Source organism: Micropterus salmoides, unplaced genomic scaffold (assembly GCF_014851395.1).
Source record: "Micropterus salmoides isolate LMB-PRFRI ecotype aquatic unplaced genomic scaffold, ASM1485139v1 Ms_hic_scaffold_2, whole genome shotgun sequence".
Classification (NCBI taxonomy): Eukaryota; Metazoa; Chordata; class Actinopteri; order Centrarchiformes; family Centrarchidae; genus Micropterus; species Micropterus salmoides.
This window is the reverse complement of record NW_024041150.1, coordinates 27,304,678-27,328,801: the sequence shown is the minus strand read 5'-3', so window position 1 is coordinate 27,328,801 and position 24,124 is coordinate 27,304,678. Positions and strand designations below refer to the sequence as shown.

Sequence of the window (24,124 nt, the reverse complement as noted above, 5' to 3'; positions counted from 1 at the left end):
CCAGGTTTCAATACTTGATGCTATGGACATGTTTTGCGTATTGAGGTCATGCTGCACATGTGTATTTAAGATGCAGAGAGAGAGACACTGTGAATGTAACTGTAGATGGCCAAGGTCTAGAAATGTTCAGTTCTTCAGACCAGCAGTGGTGAACCATTTCACTGTAGCCATCCACTGCCGGGATTCCAAATCTTTTTGTAGCTACCAGTTATTTTGACACACAAAAAAAAAATAGGGCCCAGGTTTAAAAATACAGAAAATATGCTTTAAAATATTAAAAGTACAATCACTCTTTATGTAGGATGGCCCATGACGATGCATTAATGTTGCAGCTGGTAAAGGTGGGGCTCATTTTAATGACTTTACTGCTGGGTAGTTAACCTATAATAATATGTCATCATTTATTAGTTGATTTATATTTTGTACTGAAATGTGCAAAGCATATAATAACTAAAGTTGTGAAATACATGTAGTGGAGTGGTAGAATGTATACAAAGAAAAACATTAAATGTACCTCAAAATTATAGACATCAATTTTAAAGTTGTGTACACAGGAGTCATGTCATATAAGTGTCCTGCTCGGGATCACTTACAGGTGTAGAAGTAGAATGACCTTGTATGAGATACGTCGTAGACCCTATGGGAGCAAAGGGATAAATATTTGGAGCAGAAAGGAAGCAGCAGATTTGGTTTGGCATGATACTCTGTGCTGCTGATGCCTTTTCCTCCTCGGCCGGGCTTCAATTAATCTTGCTGCTTAAGACATCCTGAGTTTCCTGAAAACTTCAATAAGAATTGGCTAGCTCACAAGAATATCCTTCTCAAAATGCAACAGACAATCCAGTGTTTGACTTCTTTGTCCTGTGGCATCTGGGAATCTGTTTACGTTTTAGACTCAGGAAGAAGAAGTGAAAGGACATTTAAAGTGAGGCACACACGAAAAGAGAAACATTCACAAACATGTCATATGGGAATTGTGTAGAAATGGGACCTCTAGTAAGCAGATATATCTAAGTGCTGGTCTACCACAACAAAGTCCACACACAGTATACTTCTTCTGATACAAAATTTAGACTCCAAATCTATATTTGGATACATCTTCTCCAAAGGAGGGGCGACATTTTAACTGATACGGGCACTGACTCAATGCAAACAACAAACATTTTACACAATATTAAAATGTGTCTCGTATGCAAAATAATGCATAATTATTTATGGGACCTGAATTGCTGTTTGGCTTCACTCCAATCGTCCTCATTCCCACCATTGTAATGGAGAGGGGGCTGAAATGAAGCATCAAGAAGCCGGATGTTGAAACCAGGATGGCTGACGCACACTTTCTGTGACCTGCAGACGTCACAATCCAGCAACACATAACAAGTTCTTGCTTGAAAACGCTTTACTTTATTTTCCAGCCATCGGGGAGATACAGCACATCTGACACGCAGAAAGGTATAAAAGATCTGGCTATTCTATCAGGTTTTCTGCTAGAGAAAGTTTGCAATCTGCAAACCACAACCTACAAACTGTAACCATGGATAGTAAAAGGGGCTGTTTTGCACTTGTCTTTTGTTAAATGAAAAACATTTTTCAGGATTTTTCTGTCACCTTTCAGACTCGACATCCTCAGCTTGTAGGTTAGACTTACCATTAGTGATCATGACAGAAAGTGGCACAAGTGAAGACGCCCGCAGACCCTCAACAGCTGCAGTAGGTGAGGGATGGTGATGTATGCTTGTGGTCATAGTTGAATCATCCTCACAGTGTGTATAGTTGCTGCATGTAACAGCAGTAGGTGTCAGTGATTACTTTAAAATATGTTCTGTCTGGGTTTCAACAGCATGCTCCAAGGTGATTCTCAGCATCTTGCCGGTCACTCAGATAACAATTGGTGAGTGACTACGAGTGCTCTTCCTTCTAACAAGGTTTTTTTCAGATCGTATCTATCATTTTAAATCCTTTAAAGCTTAAGGATCATTTTTATTTTTCTTATTGCAAACAATGCATCACTACATCACAAACTTTAGAAGTCTTTTGCATCATTTAAAATATATTTTCCCAAAGTTCAGATCCTTGTCCACGTGTCTAACAGGAGCACTGTACCAAAATGACTGCCCAAAGCAGCACTACATCCCCATCTACTTGGAGGTAATGGGAGGCTACAAACTGCTGTTAATTTGGCTCCCCTTCCTGCGACTCAACCACCTCTCGTCTAACACTTCCTTCAGAGGCCTGACAATTGCCTTCCTCTTATGCTGGTTCATCACCGGTAAGTTCAAAAAGAGCAGTAGATTCAACACTGCACTAAAAGGAGTTATAAATCTAAAAGGTAAATACATTATTTGCAAGTTGAAACATCAGTGATGCACATGATATGAAAAACCACAACATCAGAGCTTTCTCTTCACGCACTGCAATAATATTAATAATCACTAGATGTCCCCATCATGCCTCTACATGTTACAAATGAAATCCAATAGCTGTAACGGTGAAACATCTGCATTTATTAGATGAAGAGAAGTAAAACAGCCCTTCATTTTTGAACGCTGTGCACTATGGGCTTCCTTTTCTCTACTGTAGGTAATGTGTGGATCTACTCAATCTATGAACCCAACTACAATAAGACAATAACCGACTTAGATCCTTACTGCAACAAGACGCTCTACCTTTTTGCCTTCTGGACCACCAACATGAAGTACATCCTAATAGGTCTGCTCCTTTGTGTCTGCTGCTGTTGCAAGCGTCACCTTCCGAGTGACATGGCGTTGCCAAGATGACAATCTAATCCCACTGGTGGGGCGCAGGTACCTCATTTGGTAGAGCATGCCCCATGTACTAGGCTGAGTCCTTATTGCAGTGGCCTGAATTCGAGTTCATCCTTGGGCCCTTTCCTGTATGTCTTCCACTCTCTCTCCATAATTTCCTGTATCTTATAGAAAAAAACACTAATAGTTCACACTGGTGGTGGATACAATCTTGTTTGTTTCCATGTGCATATTACCCTTTTGCCTGGAGTGTATCTTATTTGACCTTTAAAGCCATAGCTATATAAAATAAAGTCAAATGGCATTATGTGATAATATATATAATCTTTTTATATATACTATTCTTTTCATCAGTTTAGATATTATACTATTTTGTATTGTAAAGAATAGTGATCCAGGCTGAAATATCTCCACAACAACTGGATGGGTTGACATTTCCTTTTTTCATCAGACATTCATGGTCCCCAGAGGATGCATTTTCATCACTTTGTTGATCCCCTGACTTTTCCTCTTGCACCACCATGAGGTTGACATTTAAAGCTGTCACTGTAATGTTTTTTATCATACAACGCATGGTTTTACAATGAAGTGAAAGTTTGCAGTCCCTTCAAGCTAGACACAAAGAGCAGATGATTAAACGTATTAGAATATATGTATATTAGAATATGTTAACATAAAATACATAATGCCTACCTACCTGCTATATCATTCTTGACTTCTCCACCTGCAGAACTACAAACAATCTGATTTCACCTCTGCCTGCCTGCTGGATCAGCCTTTGGGACAAGCTCACCATTCAACCAGCCAAACCAGCCATGCCAGCCTGGCCTGCACAACCAACACACTCGGAGAGTACCCCAAAACCCTGAGTCATTTCCACACCTCTTTACATTATATCAAACTGTTAAAGTGTGAGTCTCTATCTACTTTTGGTTTCAGGCAATTGTATAGTATTTTTGCTGAGTGTGGTCAAAAAAATTGCTGTTGTTGTTAAGGCGATAAAAAATGATTCTGAATTGAAAGAAAAACCCCTAAAATATCTCACCTTACCCTGTCGACACCTCATACTGGGAAAATAAGCTCTCTTTTACCAACCCAGAAAAAATGGGAACCATGATGACAAGGCATAAAATACAACACCCAAGTGCCACCACAAAGCATGATCCGTTGCCAGTACATGAAATGAAAGCTGCTGATAAAACCTGGTAAATTTTATGTGGGCAAAGCTGATGTGCAGGGTTTTTTCCTGGCTCATAATAGTACTTTGGGGGGTGACTTTTCACAACAGTAAGCATGATCGGTACTGGTACAGTGGCAATGAGTCACCTTATGACCGAAATCTATGCATGTCCTTGTTACCTCTGACCATTTGATAAACAATATATACTATATTCCAAACCAGGAGGAGGAGTAAGAAGTATAAATTAGCGTATTATTAAATATTATAACATTAAATAAAAAGCATAATGTTAGTATAATAATATTAGGTTACATTTTATTTGGATAGTTTGCCTACAGATGGTTGCACAAAAACACATGACATGTAGGAGTCCTGATCGCCTGTCTTTGGACTCTTCAACTTTTTGTCTTGGTATTTAATCCACCTTATTTAAGACCACAACTTGCCTTGTGTACAGAACTTTTACGGAACTTTTATAGTGAACAACTAAGTCTACAAGTCTTAGAAAATAACAAAACGCTGCTGCTACTGGGGACGCAAATAACAATTTCAGCCTGGCTATTTAGCCTACTGGAGGAACACAGGAAAGCATTTGCGGCGGACTTAAAAACCTCCCTCTCATCTTTTGAAGCAAAGGTTGATGGAATTCAAGCAACTGTGAATGACCATGACCAGAAAGTTACATCACTGGAAGCTAATGCTAACTTGCAGGTTGAAAGCATATTAGCCTTTAAAGCCTCACGTGCTGCACTTTCAGAGGCAAATGCTAGGCTGTTAGCGAAAGTGTCAAACCATGATTTTCGTAGTCACCGCAATAATATTAGAATTGTGGGCTTACCTGAAACCATTGAAGGAACTTATTCCACCACCTTTTTGACAAGCTGTTGGATGAGGTTATTAGCAAGGATGTCCTTCCTTCAGTCCCGGAGTGTAACAGGGCTCATTGGGCACCCGGAGCCAAACCAAGTCCAGGACAGCGTCCAAGGGCGGTAATCATGTGTCGTGTCAAGTCAAGGAACTGGTTATCTGTGAAGCCAGGTCCAAAGGAGGTAAGCTGCAATACCATGGCACTTCACTTGCCATTAATGATGACTACACGCCAGAAGTAATGCAGCAGCGATCCAAATATCTGGAAGTGATGTCTGGACTTTACAAGCCTGCATTGTGGTATCCTGCTAGACTAACAATAACGGATAAACGTGGAGGTAGGAGAATACTCTACTGTTGAAGAAGCCATTGACTTATTAGCTTCCTTCAGCACCACAGCTAACTAGCATGAATATACTGTGATCACCGCTAACCACTGACAAGTTTGCTATTAGCTACCCAGTTGTTTTCTCCACCAGTCTGGCTGCCGGAAGTTGAAGCTATATTTTGGCATAGCCTGTGGCTCGGGGATGCTGACCTCAGCTATGCTATGTCTAGTGTGGTGTATAACATATGTGCATTTGACACATAACACTTTAACATAGCACTGTAGCAGCTGGATAGAGGATTAGTGACCTTTTAAGGGGGGGAGTAGAGGTCAGTGGTTATGTGGAGACTCAGACCCTTATATGGTGTCTAACAGATGTCACACTTATCCTATAGGACTGTGCCGAGAACAGGGAGGACGCCGTGAGGCAAGTATGAGGAGGAGAGGGCCGGTAGATGAGCCCAGCCGACTGAACGGAGGACGAGAGTGAGTGTACATGGGAGGGAAACAGACAGAGAGACAGGGTTAGGGATGACGGCAACAAGGCACAGGGAAAACGTGAAAAAACATGAAAGCCTGAACACGGAGGAGGCAGCGGGTATGGAGCAACAACGATAAAGGATGGTGTGGAGAACCAGGGTTGAAATACAGGCAGGGATGAGGTGACTACTGGCAGGTGTGGCAGGCTGACGAGGTGGCTGATGAGGTGCAGGTGCGGGTCGTTGGCTGGGCTCAGGAGCAGAGGGAGAGAGAGCACACAGGGGAGAAAACACAGGGAGGCAGGCAGGGAACAGAAAACCAAGGAAAAAGTAGAATAACTGATAAAAAGGAGAAAAATCAGGACACTCGCCGTCAGCTGGGCTGCCACCACAACAGGTGCCTTGGTTTGCAGACTCAGACCCTTATATGGTATCTAACAGATACCTAAACATGTCCTATATAAGCTATGTTTGATGTACAGAGAGACAGAGTGGTCATCGGGCTGGGTCACTCTCCAAGCTGCTGCAGAGCTTGTAATTGATGCTGAACTCCTTGATGTAATAAACTTTTATGATCAAGAACAGTGTCAAGCAGATTTCTTCTCAACACATCATTGCAGCATTATTGTTCGGACACCACACTATCTTTATTGACTCGTGTTGCCTGTGGCAATGGATTGGATTCTAGCAATTTCTACTTTATTCCCCATTGTGGAATGACTTTTTCTTCTGCTTGTTTTTCAACGTTGAACTGCATAATAGAGTTCAGGACATGCGTGATGATATCAGCATTCCATACTATGCGTGCTCAATTTTTATTTGGACTGGTGCAAGCCTGTGCTATGGTATATCGGCCGCTCATGTTTGCTATTTCTGAATCGTGGCTTCATGACAAATGTTTCATACAGTGCTTATGGGACATCAAGAAGAGGAGATTTGATATAAATCTAGTCTCTGAGTGTGTCTCTACAAATGCTGTGCCAAGTAATTTAGAATGTATTTTCACATCATCATCATTATGAAAAGAAGTTTAAAATAGGAAATATTTAACCTTCCTCTGCTCCCACGTATTCCATATAAGATGCTTTGGCTACTATTAATTCACTTGATAGACACAACCTATTGATCATATTGAGAGACTAACAGTAACTAGTTGGATCGGTGTTTGTCAGGTGATAGAAATCTTTTAGGCAATGAAAGCCTCCCTCAGCTTATTAAAGAACCCACCAGAGTTGGTGGCAAGTCTTCTACCTTGCTAGATTTGATCCTTTTTTCCAATCCATATAGGATTTTCAAATCAGGTGTTTTATCAGATTTCTTCAGTCATTCCATAATATTTAAATAAATTAAAATAAGCAATGTACAAATATTAATGTTGATTTTTATTAATGTTGATTTTTACATAGGCTTCAAAGAATTCCACTTGTGGATGAGGCATGGAACTTCTTTTATAACAAAGTTATAACTGTAATTGATAAACATGCTCCTGTGAAAACAACTTAAGTAAAAGGTATATTATAACTCTAATCTATTTCAACCAAAACAAAGGGATGAAGCTTGGATTAAAAATCCCTCCTCAAAAGACGCCATTGACGGGGAAATCCATTGACAGTTAAGGAATAAGTGCAAAACTGAAACAAGGACTGCTAAATCTAATTATTATAGAGACTGTTTGTTTCATGATTTTAACATCCCAGGCATATCTGCAACCCTGTATGCAGGATAAGCGGTTGACGATGGATGGATGGATGGATGGCATATCTGGAATCATCTAAATAACATTCTCAGCAAAAAAAAAAAAAAAAGTAAGGTCAATGATAGATCCTTTGCTTATAGCTCATGCTTTCAATAATTATTTCTCATCTGTGTGTAGATCAAAATTCGATAACTCCTTTCATTTAAAATCCTCTCGCCTACTGATATTTATTAAGCATTATTTGACCAAAAAGTTAATTGCAGTGCAGGACCAGATGATCTGGAAGCTTATTGTCTTTGTCCACCTGTACTGTGCCACATATTCTGAAATCTGCAGGAGTTACACCACTTTTCAAAGGTCAAATGTCAAAAAATCAAATGTGAATTATTATCAGAATGATTTCTATCAATTGTGCAGTAGCATAATCTTTTGAGAAATTTGTATAAGATTTTAACCAATTAACTGATTACATTGATAATTACAATATTGTGTCTCCACATCAATCTGGCTTCAGACTCAATTTTTCTACTACAACAGCTCGTTTAAGATTTACAAATGATCTGTTCTCTGGTTTTGATAGTGGTCATTTCACTGGTGCTGCTTTTATTGATCTCTCAACTGCCTTTGACATGGTTGACCATTATCTCATTAGACAAGCTTTACTCTATTGGTCTGAATCAACATGCTGTGCTCTGGTTTAACTCCTACTTGCATAATAGATGCCATTGTGTCATTTATCAAAGATCCCAGTCAGATTATTTAATTCTTCATAAAGGTGTTCCTCAAGGTTCAACCTTAGGCCCCCTACTTTTCTCCATTTTTATAAATTACCTGGCATAAATTTGTTCACATTGCGCAGTTGAGCTTTATTCTGACGACACTGTCATTTACTTCTGACCGTGATTTATGGCATATTTCAACTGTCTCACGTACCTGAAACAGTATTTAATTCCTTAAAACTTTGCATACTCACTTTTTTATGGGACCCAGATTCATTTCTGTAGCTGGCCGTAAAGCATTTCAATACAAAGCCCCTCAAGACTGGAACATTCTTCCTCTTTCTTTGAGATCAATTTCTACTTTTTGTTTCTGTAAATCATCTCTATTTTCTTTTCTTAAAACAACATGCTCTTTTTATTAGGGGTACCAACTGTACTAAGAATATATATATATGAATTCTGTATATGTGGAGTGTACATTTGAATGACTATAATCTTGATTTTTCATTTATTCCATTCCTGTGGTGATGAGACCTGAAATTCCTGTATGTTGCATTTGTTATAATGCATATTGATAAGTGACACATTAGTTGTTTTCTGCACTCTGTTGTTCACTTGGTCAATGTAATTGTGCTAATTTCCTCTCTTATATTAATTGTGGGTGGGGTAAGAGTAGGTGAGCGAGTAATTGTTTTTTATATGTTTGTGTATTGTGTGTATGTCTGTGTATTATCTGTACTGTGTGTTGTGTCTGTACATGCATGTTTATTGCAGGACCCCCTCAAAAATGGGGCTATCTTTTAATAAATTTAAATTCAAAAGAAAGTAAGAAAAAATAATTCCTTCAGTTTCAAAAGGGTCAGCGTTGGACCGGCCGTCGTGCCTGAAGAGTGTCAGGGTGTGCCACTTGTGTTCACGGTTTTGTGAGTTTTCGAGCACATTTAGGCCTTCTAAAATGTGATTCATTTGCTGGGTAATATGAGTAGGGCCAGTTGGGTGTCTTGGCAGAGCCCTTGGGTTTGGTCAGAGCTGGTTCTCTGTGGCAATTAAAAAGAGGATATAGTCAAAAGAAAAGGAAAGGCCAATTTACTAGGCATGAACCATTTTCAAATAAGGGAGTGACGTGTTTTTGTCCTGTGAGGCAAAAAAAAACAAACAAATATGCTGCAGTTAGATGAAAAATTTGTGCCAGCTGAGACAACCATGGTGCTGCCATTCTTCACTAGAAAATTACAAGACAAAACTGTAGTATTTGTGTTTCTATGCTTGTGGGACAGCATGACCACGTGAACCTCTGGGAACTGGAGAAGGGCGAAAGGTGATGTCACGCAGGTGATGTGACAGGAGTTTCACCTTATTAAAGGTGGGGTACTTGAAAAGAAACCACATCGGGTTGTGTAAAGGTTTACGATTCAATCTAATTTCACAGGTTTCCACCTAAATAAATCTTAATGTTTAACAGTTTCCTATTGGAGGCCACACCCACTCTTAACTTCCCTATCCCGAATTTCACCTGTTCTCATCTGGTCACCCTGGTTCAAGGACAAACGCCACTGGTAGGGGTGCTATTGTAGGATATGCTTATGTGGGACATATTTAGAGGCATGGTTAATACAACCTTTGCCCCTCCTCACACCCCTCCATTAAACATTGGCACGAACGGTCTACGGTTGTTACCGAGTGGGGAAAAAAGAGATTAGATGTAGTCACTGTGAGAAAAAATACTTAATGTTGGGCATTTAGTTTTTTTTATAAATTATATAGTAATCCATTAGGCAGAACTAGTTTAGGTTCAGAAAGAAGCAATGCATCGGAAAAAGAAATCAAAAGAGAATCAAACTTGCACTTAATAAAAATAGGAACTGTGCAGGAGTGTGGTTAAAAAACACAAGACATACAGCTCCTCCTGAAGAAAACTCAGTTAAGTAAGAGAAAAAGACGAGACTGATTCTGAATTGAATTACAAAGCCAATTTCCAGAAAAGTCGGAATATTTTCCAAAATCCAATAAATATTGGCACCTATGAGTGGGCCATGACTGATCCTTTCTTTAACCAAGCCAGAAAGATGGGAAAGCTGATGAAGACATAAAATACAACATCAAAGTGCCTCTGAGGGGTCGCCAGTACATGAAATTAGCGCTCCTAAAAACACCTGGAGAAAATTCTGGAGGGATTCTATTTGAAGTCGACATGGGCAAAGCCTGCCAGAAAGCACTGTAAACCAGACAGATACACAAGATACTGGTAAACAAACCACATGCTGTTTCTTTTTTACAATGTCAAAATACAATTCAATTCTTCTGATTTCCTCCAGACCTTAAAAGTTTGACATTTCAGGAAATTACATATTTGCCATTTAGCCAGGAGAAGAATAATGTCATTCTCATGTTTGTCTAATATGAAGCTGTAGCTAGCTGAACTTAGCACAAATACTGGAAACAGGGGGAAATAGCTAGCCGTACTGTAATAGAAAGGGAACTAAAATGAAGCATCAAGATGCAGCACATTGAAAGAGGAAGTCGAGACATACACAGACAGGCACAATATATATTCCCAAGTTCTTTTGCAAAAGCTCTTTTCTTTCCTTTAGCAGGAGACACACAAACAGGTAAGACATGACATATCTGATACTGAGCTATAGCCTGTATTGTTTACTGTATTTTAGTAGTAGTAGTAGTTTAAATGACCTGCTAAAAAGATTTTGTAAACACCTTATTTCTTGTAGAACCTTATTATTATATTACTCTTTTTGGTAGTTATTTGTTAGTCAATAGTGACTAATAGTGTTCATTCATGTATGTGAATGCACATAGGTGTTGTTTCTTGGTGTTTAGTAATAGAAGTTTTGAAAATGTTTCATCAAATTGTTAAGATTGTATTTTTTCGTTTTTGTTTTTTTGTAGGGCTGAATTATACTGTGTCCAGTGTTACTTGCTGTTAAAAGATTTAACCACTGTGGGATATTGAGTTGTTTGCTATTATACATAACAACAACAAAACCAATCAGAGAGGTTTACTGCATTATATTTGGGTTTAGTGTTTGTATTTGTACAGTAGCTTTTTGTCTAATGAAGAGCAACTTCCAGACTCAGCTCTTGTTTAATGTACCTGGCAAACAGTGTTGACAGCTGCTGTACACTATCTATTCTCTTTGTATCGGTGTAGGTTACATATATCATCAGCAACGATGCCAGAAAGTGACAGACCTCAACACACCAATGGACTTCTAGCATTAACAGTAGGTGAGAGATAGTGATGTGCAAATTTCTTGCAAACTTGTGCTCAGTGTTAAATTAAACATCTACTGTACAGTACATCTGGCATGTAGTGTTATTAGGTGATTGTAAAAAAAAAAATTGTAAAATATTTTTTGTCTGTCTTCACTCAGTATGTGCTGTGGGGATTTTCACCATCATGCCCTTTGCTCAGGGGGTAGTTGGTAAGTAACATTATGAAGATGTATTGTACCAGCAAAGCATCTTTTTGAATGTCAAACAGCCAGAATTGTTTATTCACCAACAATAAAATGTAATAATCATTAATGGAGGAGGCAGGTGAAGTAATACTGACCTTTGTCTTTGTGCTTGTGTCCATCAGGAATATTATACATGAATGACTGTCCGAGGCAGCCATTCATCCCCATCTATCTGTTGCTAATAGGAGTGTGCAGCATCATAGAGCGCTGGTGCCTTAACAAGTGCAATACGCTCCTTTATAGAGTGTTCTCTTTCTTCGTTTTCATCTGGTTCATCGCTGGTGAGGAACTGTACACAGACATTATTTGTCATATAAAGTTGGCCTACATTATAAGTTCAAATTTTTCTTCACTTCCTCTTCTAATTTGGTTGTGAAAACGATTATTGTATGAACATGGAGGTTTAAATGAGAGACACCATCTTAACCACATCTTAAACCATTAAAGCTTTGCCTTCTTTAGTTGTTAATGGTGGACTTGTAGTTGCAGATGTACTCAGTTCTGTTTTTTAAGATACTGGGGAGAGGATGCTTCAGTTTTTTGCAGTCAAGGGGCTAATAAAGATGGGTAGGGTCTCGCCCCCCCTTTTCCTGGCCCAAGTCATCGCATACAGTCCTTAATTAAAAGTCATAGATTAATAACTGTACTTACACAAGCAGGCAGAGCTTTCCAAATCAATGTTGTCAATTAACACATCAAGTGAGTGAGTAAAATGAAAGGGATGGCTCACAGTGATAAAATTAGCTCACTTACCCATCTTTGAAGTAGTGTAGAAGAAGTGTATGTTGTATTATATTTGTTTTGGGCTCATTTGTCTGGAGGTAATGTGTTGACCTACTCTTATTAATGAACCCAACTACAATTAACATGGTTGTGATTTTCCTTCAGACAAAAACATCATTCTTTTCTTGGGACTTTTTTTCTCCAGGTAATGTGGGTATCTACTCTATTTATGAGCCCAACTACAACAAGAACACAACACAAGTCAGTCCCTACTGCAACAAGACACTCTACTTGTTTGCCTTTTGGACCAACAACTTAACCTACATCCTGCTCGGTGTGCTTTTTCTCTCTTGGTGCTGTTGTACACATGAAGAACCTGATGATGAGGCACAAAGACCCTTGCAGAGATATGTAGTGATACATACCAGAAGCTCTGTTCCAAATCCAAATTAGTAAGTGAGTTTCAATCCCAAAAGACAGAAACCAAAAGAGACGTGAAGAGCCCTTGTTCCTTCTTGAATTACAAAGGTTTCCTGAACACTTTGAGATGCGTTCCCAAAACACACACTGACAGAAAAACTTTGGAACCATATTTGTCAACTTGTTGTAATCTAAAAAAAACACTTCAATTGCGAAATGTAATCTTGATGCTGAAATTCAGTTTTGTACTGTCTAACATGAATAAGTTGCAATTCTATTAAAACTAAACCATATGAACTGAAATGATCCCCTAGTATAATACATATGCTGTATTTGTTTAGTTAGCCCCTCTCTAGTATTGTGTTCAGTTACTTCTCTTGTCTAGGTTAGAGAAGCTATAAGATGTCAAAACATCCCAGTAAAATAATATTGCAATGACATAATGTGATCATATTTGCTTCCAACTTCGAAATGCTTAATTTTGGTTATTATATGTCTGTTTTGCATGTTTAATTAGTTTGTCATATTATCTTGTCTCATCAGTAGAAACTATGTTTGAAACAATAATTGCAGGTAGGAGTTGTTTTGTAACTTTATCGTATCTTATTTTGTATCTTTTTTATTTAACATTTTATTTAAGAGTAATAATGTGATTCTTTTAAGTTTATTAATTACTGTTATGAACTGTCTATGACTGTGTTTGATTCACATCCATTAAACCTGTTGAGATCATAAGAAATGATGTTACACAAACATGATGTTTAAAATATCTGTCTGTAAGAAAATGTAAATGAGATATCCTTCCTTTTTCTCCTGTTATTAATCTTTTGAAATCATATGATTGTGTAACATCTATGTCATTGTAAGTGTGTTTTGACCAATCGTATATTCCAAACTAAGAAATCATGAGTATACAATACAACCAGACACACAGTATATATAGTGCGACGCACGAGCGCCTGATGCGTTTACTTCTCCTCTTACAATTCAGCGGTACCCTGGACCAAAAGGTCCAATAATTCCACTACTGCCGCGAGAAAAGTGATGTTCCCTGATGTTCATGAGCTCTTCTCTGGTGAGAGAGCCCTGGGTATCATGGTAAATAACAGAAAGTAGATATTAAAATCACCCCAGAGTCACGTTTATTGATGTGCGTCTTTTATCACAGAAATATTATAATTTACATACAAAAAACAAATAATAATGTATGTTTACTCTTTCACAACTGTTTTCACAACTGTATTACATCATGTAAAAAATTATGTTTGGATACTAATAATATTTTCACTCTTTATGCAAAGTTACATGTTTTCAGAGAGATAGTCACGGCTGTCAATCTGATTGGAGGGCTGGGCTGTGATGTCAGCACGGTTTGCGAGCGAGGTTGGCCAGTGCTTTGGTATGGATGGGCTTGTAGAGGAGAGTGAAGCTGGAGGGGCTGAGTAGGCCATTGCCCTGTGCATCGACTTTTCCCATCAACACGTAGTTCTGGCCTGGACAAGAGACAGAGCGTGAAAAGAAGGTGTCATAATATATCAAACACCAGGTTCATTTGTGGTCAACATTTAGTAGTAGCACTGGATGAAGCGCAGTCGTTACTTTTGTTACCTTCTTTATCTAAGATCCTCTAAGACTAAGAAACTGACCAAGCACTTGATGGTCTCTTTCAGTACTTGACAGATGATGCTATGCAGTTGATGATATGTTAGTGTGTAAGATCCAGAGACAGACAAAGGCTGTAAAAAGTAGGGATGGGCGAGTACACCATTATCTGTATCTATATATATTTATTCGTACCTGTACTTGGAATGGGGCTTAACCCGGAAGTTGTTCATTTAAAATGTATAGCCTATGGTTAATTAGAAGTTGCAATCTTTTGTAGAAAACTATTTACAGAACAGCCTCATAATTGTGCACATTTCTCTCTGATGATACTCTGACTCGTTAAAAGTCTATTATCTGTACCGGATGCTTGTTTCAGCCAAGTTCTGGCTCAAGCCTAGTAAATACAAATAGATGTCCTGTACCTTTGATTAGCCCGGGGCATCTCTTGCAGGTTGAGGTCAGTGTGACAGACAGGACGGGTCCTGATTTGGTGATATTCAGGCGTCCTGCCTTATAGGTCTTGATTAGGAACACTTCAACTGTCACTGAGCCCCTCAGACCAGGGGTCAAAGCTGTAACCTTGCCCGTAATCACTGAAAGAGAGAGAAATATAAAAATAAGAATGCAAAGAAAGAGAAAGAGGTTGCATGGTCAATGATGGGAAAAAAAATGTTTGGAAATGGTGAAATGTCACTGATCTTTGGCTTTTTCTAAATAATTATGCTTGTTGTCGGAACAAAGAGATTCTGGAAGTCCATTTCTTCAACTAGCCGCTTGCTAAAACAATCAAGATCACATCACAAAACAAGTTTCACAGAGAGGGACAAAATGAGTAAAGTGGTGAAATAAGTGACATTTTAATAAGTGAAAGAGATGTGAAAATAGAGGGGAGATTTTTTTAAGACTAAAGGGCAGCTGATGTGGCTCACCGAAGTCATGAGGGCAAAAGTTGGATTGGAGAGTTCCTGTCCTGTTACAGGCTTGTGTGCACAGTGGGTTCAGAGGTAAAGCTGAAGAAAACATACAAACAAACACCTGATAAGTGTGGACAATATATATATATATATATATATATACATACATACACACACACGAAAGAACAGATTCTTAGTTTTGCAATCAAGTAATTCACTCACGTTTCTTGCTCACAACAGGCTTCTTCGTCACTGTCTTGCTTACTCCAGGTTTGGTTGTCACTGTAGGCTTAAACTTCGGTTTGGCTGTTGGTTTAACTCCGCTCTTAGAGGTTGGCCTTACTGGTTTGACAATAGGTTTTAAGGTGGGCTTGGTCTTCGGTGCAGGTTTCCGTGTGGGTTTAACCTTGATGCTTGGTTTGAGCGTTGGCTTAATAATCTTAGGTTTGGGTGTAGATTTAGCTCCAGGTTTAAATCCCGGTTTAGGTGCAGGCTTTTTCACAGGTGCTTTAGGTGTGGGTTTAGCTGGTGCGGGTTTAGCTGGTGCAGGTTTAGCTGGTGCGGGTTTAGCTGGTGCGGGTTTAGCTGGTGCGGGTTTAGCTGGTGCGGGTTTAGCTGTTTTGGATTTAGCTGGCTTGAGTGGAAGCGTGCGTGGTGGAGATATCTTCACCAGTGGTTTCTTGGCTGGTTTGGGGGTGGGTTTAGGCAGTTTCAGGGTTGGTTTGGTGGGTTTGCTTGGCTTCACGGCTATTTGTTGTGGCGTTGAGGTGGTCTGAGGCCCATAGATGAAGTCTCCCCCAGCGGTGGGCGTCCGAGACCCTCGAGGCACACTAGAGTAGTAGGCCATGAAGCCATCTGAGGTCACGCTGAGGTCTGAGACAAACTGGACAAGGAGCTCGTTCCCATTTGTCACTATAGTTCTATGTAAAGGATAAGGGAAACAGAGAGATCAGGAGGAGTGAATTGCAATCGGGAAAGTGCAAAAGAAACACTGGCAGAGTTTAGCTGCAAGCCATGTCTTTGAAAAGCAACTTTAGCAAGTGTTTTGCCTCTTTTAATATCTAGCCTATTTCAGTAATCTCACCCTGGTGGCCTGTCTCCGCAGAATCTTCCAATCCTCCGCGAGTTATCCCTCTCTCCTCCATTAAACAATGCCACATAATCGTAGCGACAGTATGTGTCAGGCTCCAAGTCCAGCTTCTCAAACTTCACCTCAATCACCTGGGGAAGAGGTGGCGATCACACAAACATGCCAACACAAACAATAAAATTTATGACGAGGAATGATTTGAGCTGGTTTTCTCCTCATGAATCAAGTGCAGTGCAGACATTGGTAGTGGTGTTGGTGGAGAAGGGCCAGACTTCTGAAATACAGAAGGGCATTTACTCTCTCCCTCGCTCTAGCTTCCTTAGCTCTTTCCCTACGTCCAATCTCTTGGCACACATGAACACAGCTTCAGACACTCAATGAAGTCTTTCATTTGAACTTCGTCATAAGGCCGATGTCACACACACTACATAAGGGACATGAGGTAGAAGATTTCCTTGTGATGGGCCCCTTCACTACTATTTTCATTCCTCCTTCTCCTGAACCAACCAGCCTTATAAAACACACCTTGCTGCATTATAGCTCAAACTGAAATTAGAATACTCCTCACTTTCTGTGAAAGGAAACATAACATAATGATATATTGTGGCTATTTTTCCACTTGTCCTATGAGGATAAAACCATGTAGCCGCGTCTGTGCTTCAAGCCTCCAAGGGGGCATTTCCCATTTCAGCAGATGACTGACATCTGAGAGCTGGCATTGCTAGCAGACACACTGTCAACTTTGGTAGCGCGCTACTGACTGGAGAACAACATGACTCTAAATTGTTGAATGTTGACACAATACATTTTTAATCCTTTTTCCAACAAGCCCACATAGCGTTTGCTATCAGCCAGATTTAAGCCTTCTGTCTCTTTACAACAATCAGCAGTCACTTTGGGGTAACTCGTCGTGCTGTTGAGTTTGTATTCCACTCAAAAAGTAAAAGCTAGCATGCTAGGATAACCAGCTAGCTAGCAAGACTTTAGTAATTTAAGAGGTCTGCTCCTTTACATTATTCAACATTTGTGAGGACCTGTCGAAAACCAGGCTAGCTATTTAGCCTAGCTTGCTAACATTACTAAAGACATTCATTTGTTTTGCTCTCACGCCACTTGGAGAACACTACTGATTTTAATTTTTTTTTTTTAACTAAGTACACAAGTCAAAACACACACCAAGGATTTATAGACTGCAAAAATATATTAAAAATTAAGTTCGACAAAAGTCTGTTGATGATAAAAAGAAAATGTTTTAGGGACACAACAAGTATGCAAGACAAAATACATATAATTGGCTTACATTGCTCGGTTCTACAGATATGTGCCAGGAGCAGCTGATGCCTGCTGGGTAATTAGAGTTGGGCCAGTTGGGCGTCTTGACAGAGCCTTGCGATTTGGTCAGGCGTCCTCCACAGAACTGGTTCTCTGTGGGCATTAAAAAGAGTACAGAGTCAAAAGGAAATGAAATACCCCACACTTAAATCTTTTTCAAATGTCCCATGAAGCAAAAAAACCTGACAGATTAATTTGTTTATTCCAGATTGTGCCAGTGCAAGCCAAGATAACAATAGTGCTACCATTCATCACTAGAAAATCACAAGACAAAACTGTGTAGCAGCAAATTCAGTAGTTCATCCTGGTCTATGTGTTTCTGTGCTTGTTGTCCACACCTTCCATATGTGGCTTCCCTGCGCTGAAGGAAGCCAGAAAGCCTCTCCCACCAGTGCCGTCATCTGACACCATCTCTAACATCATGGTGTTGGAGGTGGAGATGAGGGCGCCGGGCCGAAACGTCCCACAAAAACGACCCAGCTTCTGCACCAAGCGGGAGTGACCATTGTAGACGTCCAGGTAGTCGTACCGACAGGTGGGGTCAGCCTCCATGTCGAAGAGGCGGAAAGACAGCATGACCACGTGGCCCTCTGGGACCTGGAGGGGAGTGACAGGTGATGTTTGAGGAAAGACTACTACAAAAAGTAGTTACAGGAGTCGCACCTTAATAAAGGTGGGGTGCTTGAATAGAAATCAGGAGGAATTTCCTTTTTGGAGCACTTTTAGCCTAGCCTGTGTAAAGGTTTATGATTACATTTAATTTCACACATTTCCATGAAAAATAAACCTTGTTGTACCATCCTACATTGCATATAAAGTGTTGAATTGTTATAAATATGGTCTTTAGGGGTTACAGACTTATTAAGCTTACAAAGCAGCAGAGCTTAAATTCTAGTGAATATCTCCAAATTTCCATATATCAGATATAAAAAAATACAAGATAGAAAAAATGCTCCCATCCTTTTTCACCAGATCCTTTATTCCAGCACTAACAGTTTTTTTGTGTGTTACATAATCAATTTGAACCCAATGTTAATAAATTGTATTAATCTGTTCATTTATCAGCTGGGTTATAAAAGTAGCTAAATACAAGCTTGTTCGAGTTATGCTCTGATAACAAGGTTAAAAGTGGATAGTTTAAGACATCGTCATGCTTGTGATGTTAGTGCAGATCATCAGCTTAATTAGTCAAAGTGAAAACAGGTGTGCGTCATTAGGTGCTCTAAGCAGTAAGTGACTGGGCACTGCCAAGTTGTGGGAGGAGGAACGGTAAAACTGCAGCAAATAACTTTCTGTTAAAGTTGATGCATGCATCAGTTTGTTTGTGCCCACAGATAAATTGTGATGATCAGCAGTTACAAAAGCCATTTTAAATGAATGCTTGATTTGTTCTGTACTGTTTGAGAGCTTTGCATCAGTCCAACTATGTTTACCTGAGCAGATGGTAGGTCCCAGTTCAGGCCAGTCACTGATCTGTAGTAAGAGTGTTAGCAGTGGCAGCTTGCTGTGAGGCTGCAGGTTTTACTCTTTTTTTTTTTTTTTTCTCTTTGCTGAACTTCCCAGGGGCAGCTTTGCCTCTGGTTTAATTATATATGTTAAGAAATACCTCCTGTTTCAGTGCCACACAAAAACAATTGCCCCTTGGCACTACAGTCTCAACAAGATGATGTATATGTGATTCTTCTAACCTTTAAAGCTACTTAAGAGGGACAATGAGTGGGAAGGTGTATGTGAGAAGGGTTTAAGTAAAAGAGAACTGAACACCAATTAACATTTTAGTTACTGTACACATTTCTGGATCTTCAACACAATAAATGGAAGATAAAACAGGAACTGAATACAACCCACAAAAGTCTCACAAGCCATGTATCACTGTATGCATGAATGGGGGAAAAAGGGATTTCTGTAAGACAAAATCAGACATTCCTTATTTTACTAATGAAAAGTTGAAAAAAACTTGTTAGCAATAAAATGCAACCTTGCTCAATTCAACACACTGAGGATTTTTTTTTTGCTCCAGCCTTACTTGGTCTGGTATGACCAGTAGCTAATGGTGGCTAAACATTTGATTATAGTTGCTGTGTAACAAGGTTTCAGCTTGTGTAACTAACATTATTGAGTTAGTCCTAGTTTAATCACTCACTACTCTCCAAACTGACACTGAGTAGTTCTCCCCTACAGTGAGCAGTAAATTGAGACTTCGGACACTAATAAATCATCATTTTGCGGCATCACTGACAGCAGTTTCTGCAAAATCCATATACTAATGATGATATAGGTGTAATTTGTTTGCCCTAACCGGTGCAACAAAGGAAAGGTAACAGGGGAAAGGTAAATCAAGCACTGTCCGTACACCCCCACAAAGTCCCAAGAGGAGGTGAAGAGGTCGCTACCATCATCGTGCAGGGCATTACTGCCTTTTCACTCACATTGCAAAGAACTGAATTTTGTTTTTTTATCCATAATCTACCAGAAAAGACAAATTTGTTTGATAATCGCATTATTCACACACTCCAAGAAAGTCTGGAGACATTTGATGGTAGTAGCCACTTTGGGACACACTGAGTTTGGATTCAATGTTATGGTGTAGTAACTTTAAAGGACTCACAGTGATGTACCAGATGCATTTACTGTTGGGTTTGTAGTGGCTGGGGAATCCTTCACTGGCCACGATGCCCGAGTCTGTGACCAGGTGGCCTCCACAGTGGAAGATGGGCCTGAAAGAGTATCACACAACCACCATCAAATGTAGTTCAACATTTAAAGGGAGAGTATGTGATTCTGCAGAAGGATTGTTGATATTTGAACTCAACTGCCAAACAAATACACCCATCCCTTCAATGTTGCCTCAGAAGCTCCGCCCCCCACATTTAAAATCTCTTCAGTGTTGAAACTCCTTCACACTTGTCTGGTCATATAACTTTCTTCCCTGTTCATACTCTTCAGACCTTTTCCTATTTGGCTGCTTCTCGGCCAGCTCTCCTTCTTCACAGCGTCTGGAGTCCAGCACGTTCGAATGTGCTGATGTATAGAACTCTCTCTCCCACTGCCCCCACCCTCCCCCCATCACTCCTGAGCACTAACACGACCTGTTGGTGATTGGTTGGATAAACGTTGTGTGGCAAGGTCCACACCACTTTCTTTGTTTTCCGTTTACAGAGCCAGAGCTGTGTAGGAAAACCAGATTTTTAGAAAACTGTGAGGAAATATTTGCTGAATTTAACAAAAACTTTATTTAATTTACTATCCCCTTAACTTGACGCGCAGCACTGGAAGAAAACGCTGCTATACCGAGAATATTGAGGCAGAGCCCCTGCACACAAACACACACTTTACATACACGCTGAAAACCACGCTGGCACAGTCTGTCTCTGTTCTCTGAGTCCAGGGAGGTTCCCAACTCTCCGGGTTTGTGTTTTTTTTCATGAAGCTTGGTCAAACATACAGTATATATGCTGTGAGCTTTCTCCACGATCTGACTGTGCTACAAGAAAGTTGTCAGTAGACTTAACACACACTTTGACTTTGCAGACAGGCACTTTTAAATGCTGTACAACAACCCAGCTCACACATGGAGTTTAGTGACACACCCACTCTTTCACACACAGATAAACACAGATCAAAGACGGCCCAGCCTTGACTTTTAATTTGGCAGCACTCGCACTCGTTAGTTTTAGATGTTGGCTACTTTGGACAGTTTGTTTCCTCTTTCAGACTTGACTTGGTTCAGTTTTTGTTGTTTTTGTGCTAATCTCTTTTAGGGGAAAATGCCAAAATGAATCAACTTTTACATTGTGAGCACTCTGTCTGTAATCATCATCCCATTATAGTCCCTTTTCTTTGCTCTTGTGCTCTTCAGGCATGCATTGTGTGTCTTCCGCGGTACTATAAGGCCACATTTGGCCAAAAAATCCCAGTGGTGTCCCTCCCTTCTGACCCTCTGGAGCTGAACAGCCCACAGGCATTTGTTTGTCTCTCATGTTCAATTTACATCCTGTATGTGTGTGTGTGTGTGTGTGTGTGTGTGTGTGTGTGTGTTTGTGGAAGTTGCTATAGCAGTGCACACACCAGCTTCCAAAAGAAAATTTGAAAAAATGAAAATCTCAACATTTCCTGAGTCTAAAATTTGGATTTCCGATGTTAAAAGTCTGAATTTATTGCCAGTTTTGACAAAAACATCTGACGTGAGGAGAAGCTACTGTAGATTTACCCAGATGAATCTCCACATCAATTACCGCATGCTGTCATTTTGTGTTTATGGGATGCCAACCACATCTTCCTAACAACACTGCAACCTTCTATTACTACTGTGCTTTCTGTAATCATAATACTGTAACCAGGAGAGTAAAAAACACCCGCAGTAGTTAATGTACACAGATGTGGGCTTGAAAATGGCATGCCACATGTGCACACGCAGGATGTAGAGAAAAAAAAAGATGCACAAGAGGGACATTGATAGTCATATAGTTGACACACATACCTGAAGACATTCAGTATATCTAAAATCTCCCACTTACCTGGTGAAGTTGGTCTGACTCTGAGCCTTGGTCCATCCCAGTGTCAGAATGACAAGAAGGCACACAGTCCACACCCTGTCCTCCATCCTGCTGAGGTTAGGAAAGACGAGAGAGGAGCAGAAGAGGCTGGAGAAAGGAAAATCATAAGCAGAGGCGTGGAGAGACGCAAGGTTCAAAAGGGGAGGGGAGAGAGGAAGAGGAGGGAAGTGGAAGTGATGGCCGAGGAGGTGGTGTGTTATGGAAGCAAAGGAGAAGAAAGGAAAAGGTGAATGTGATTTTGAGAGCACAGAAGGCTGTTTGACACAGGCTAACAGGGAAAACAACATTAATTACACTGTACACTGACCCATGGCCAAAAGCAATGTATATACAGTGTCAGAGTACAGTGTGCTTGTTATGCTCCAGCTGTGTGTTGCTATTTAACAGGTAGAGTAATGGAATATTTGGAAAACGTATGTTCCTGCAGGTATGTGTGCTGATAGACAGAGGGCCACTGTTGCGCTTGTGCATAATGACCTCATCACTGCACCACGAGCTACAAGCCAGGCATCTGCGTTTGGCAATGTTGGTCTATTGGGCTGAAGTGCTTAACGCAGTGACCCGGGTTTGATTCCAGCTCACAGCCCTTTACTTCATGTCATCCCCTTTCTCTCCCACATTTTCTGTCTCTCTTTTGCTGGTTGCTGATCTATCAGATAAAGGCAAAAAATGTACAGAGACTGATCACACCTCAACTTTGGTCTCACAATTCCTTGAGTGCCACCATGAGGTTGAAATGGATGGTTTTGCCTGAAATTTGTTACATTAATGTCATTTTATTTTATTGACTAGAATTTTATTCGATAGGGACAATGCAATTTAACATACTGTATCCAATACAGAGCATGAAACTAAGGTGCTGAACAGAGAATTTATAGCTATTGCTTATGTTTTTACAAGTACAGTGTAATTAAAATATACAACTTTCAGTATCATTAAACTACAATGCACTATGACTTTGGTGATCTCCTGGCATTTCCTCTAGTGCCACCATCAAACTGGAAAGATTCATTTTGTAAATTGTTTCATACCCCTAAAATGTGTAACAGATCAGCAAAAAATAACATCTGAAATTATTAAGGCAATGTCAGCATTCATTATTTAAATGGAAGCAAATGGCTGCTCTTAACATTATGATGGTGTTAATGTATTACCCCTCTATACTTATTTTTACCAAAGGCATGTGTTTATCCACTGCACCATTACCACCCACCATTTTATTATGTATGTACTTTGCCCAAACTTTGAATATATTTGGCCTAAACAAGTCATAAACCATAAAACTTGTGTGTTTAGTGCTAATTAGCTGCTAACAGTTGGCATTGTTACTGTGAGCAAGTTAGCGACGGCTGTTGGCATTTAGCTTAAAGCGCAGCTATGCCTATGCCTCACAGCACTGATAGAATGTCTGTAGTCTTTTTTTTAAACATACCTAGGCACAAACGCTCAATTTACTCTTGATTATGAGGATTAAATTCCTTTACACAAAAGTCACGGTGGTGGAAAGTAAGTAGTTGATGGTGTTCAGTTTAAATGCAGGAAAGAATGAAAAGTGCAGCAGGTTCAACCAAAACAGACCTACAGACTTATAAATGCAAATATATCATTTGTTCTGCAATAAAATGTATTTTATTTTGGCAGGGAAAGGCCCTACATTACTGTATAAAAATAAAGTTGGTTTTAATACTCGTGGTGTGACTTTAAAGAAGCTTTCACGGTACTTTATTAACATCAGCTATCTCACAAAATAACCCACATGAATCACAATAATTGTTGTCATTGTTAAAATCACAATGTGCAATGAAGTCAACTCTGCTGCTTTGAGTTTGTCTAAACGAGGGCATGCCTGTCTTTTTTAAGCTGCGGTGACCACTCTGGGTAGAAACCACAGCTGAATCTAAGGAGACTGTGGTTCGGTAAAGAAAGTAGCTGCCCCGATCTGCTCCCTGCTACCAGTTCATTCTGGACATTTCT

At 39.8% G+C, this 24,124-nt stretch overlaps 3 protein-coding genes across 4 annotated transcripts; 2 read left to right on the top strand and 1 right to left on the bottom strand.

Annotated features, from left to right (window-relative positions):
• The first annotated feature begins 1,365 nt into the window (after positions 1-1,365).
• Positions 1,366-3,677, top strand: LOC119913461 (transmembrane protein 272-like). 2 transcript variants are annotated; one of them, XM_038732890.1, is made up of 6 exons: positions 1,371-1,452; positions 1,616-1,714; positions 1,841-1,891; positions 2,093-2,269; positions 2,581-2,804; positions 3,496-3,677. In XM_038732890.1, exons 2-5 carry the CDS (start codon positions 1,660-1,662, stop codon positions 2,775-2,777), a joined length of 480 nt encoding a protein of 159 aa, XP_038588818.1. In that variant the 5' UTR covers positions 1,371-1,452; positions 1,616-1,659; the 3' UTR covers positions 2,778-2,804; positions 3,496-3,677. The 2 variants fall into 2 exon arrangements, with proteins under 2 accessions (XP_038588819.1, XP_038588818.1); XM_038732891.1 differs by lacking the exon at positions 2,581-2,804 and having other exon boundaries at positions 1,366-1,452.
• Positions 3,678-10,168: 6,491 nt separating this feature from the next.
• LOC119913195 (transmembrane protein 272-like) lies at positions 10,169-13,449 on the top strand. The gene is made up of 5 exons (XM_038732547.1): positions 10,169-10,643; positions 11,201-11,277; positions 11,424-11,474; positions 11,633-11,791; positions 12,439-13,449. Exons 2-5 carry the CDS (start codon positions 11,223-11,225, stop codon positions 12,684-12,686), a joined length of 513 nt encoding a protein of 170 aa, XP_038588475.1. The 5' UTR covers positions 10,169-10,643; positions 11,201-11,222; the 3' UTR covers positions 12,687-13,449.
• A 323-nt stretch (positions 13,450-13,772) lies between these two features.
• Positions 13,773-22,268, bottom strand: pcolceb (procollagen C-endopeptidase enhancer b). The gene is made up of 9 exons (XM_038732546.1): positions 22,112-22,268; positions 20,203-20,311; positions 17,933-18,191; positions 17,563-17,687; positions 16,257-16,393; positions 15,395-16,092; positions 15,188-15,268; positions 14,681-14,851; positions 13,773-14,146 (listed from the first exon to the last, which is right to left on the bottom strand). The coding sequence occupies exons 1-9, from the start codon at positions 22,195-22,197 to the stop codon at positions 14,016-14,018; spliced, it is 1,797 nt and encodes a 598-aa protein (XP_038588474.1). The 5' UTR covers positions 22,198-22,268; the 3' UTR covers positions 13,773-14,015.
• Positions 22,269-24,124: the final 1,856 nt, after the last annotated feature.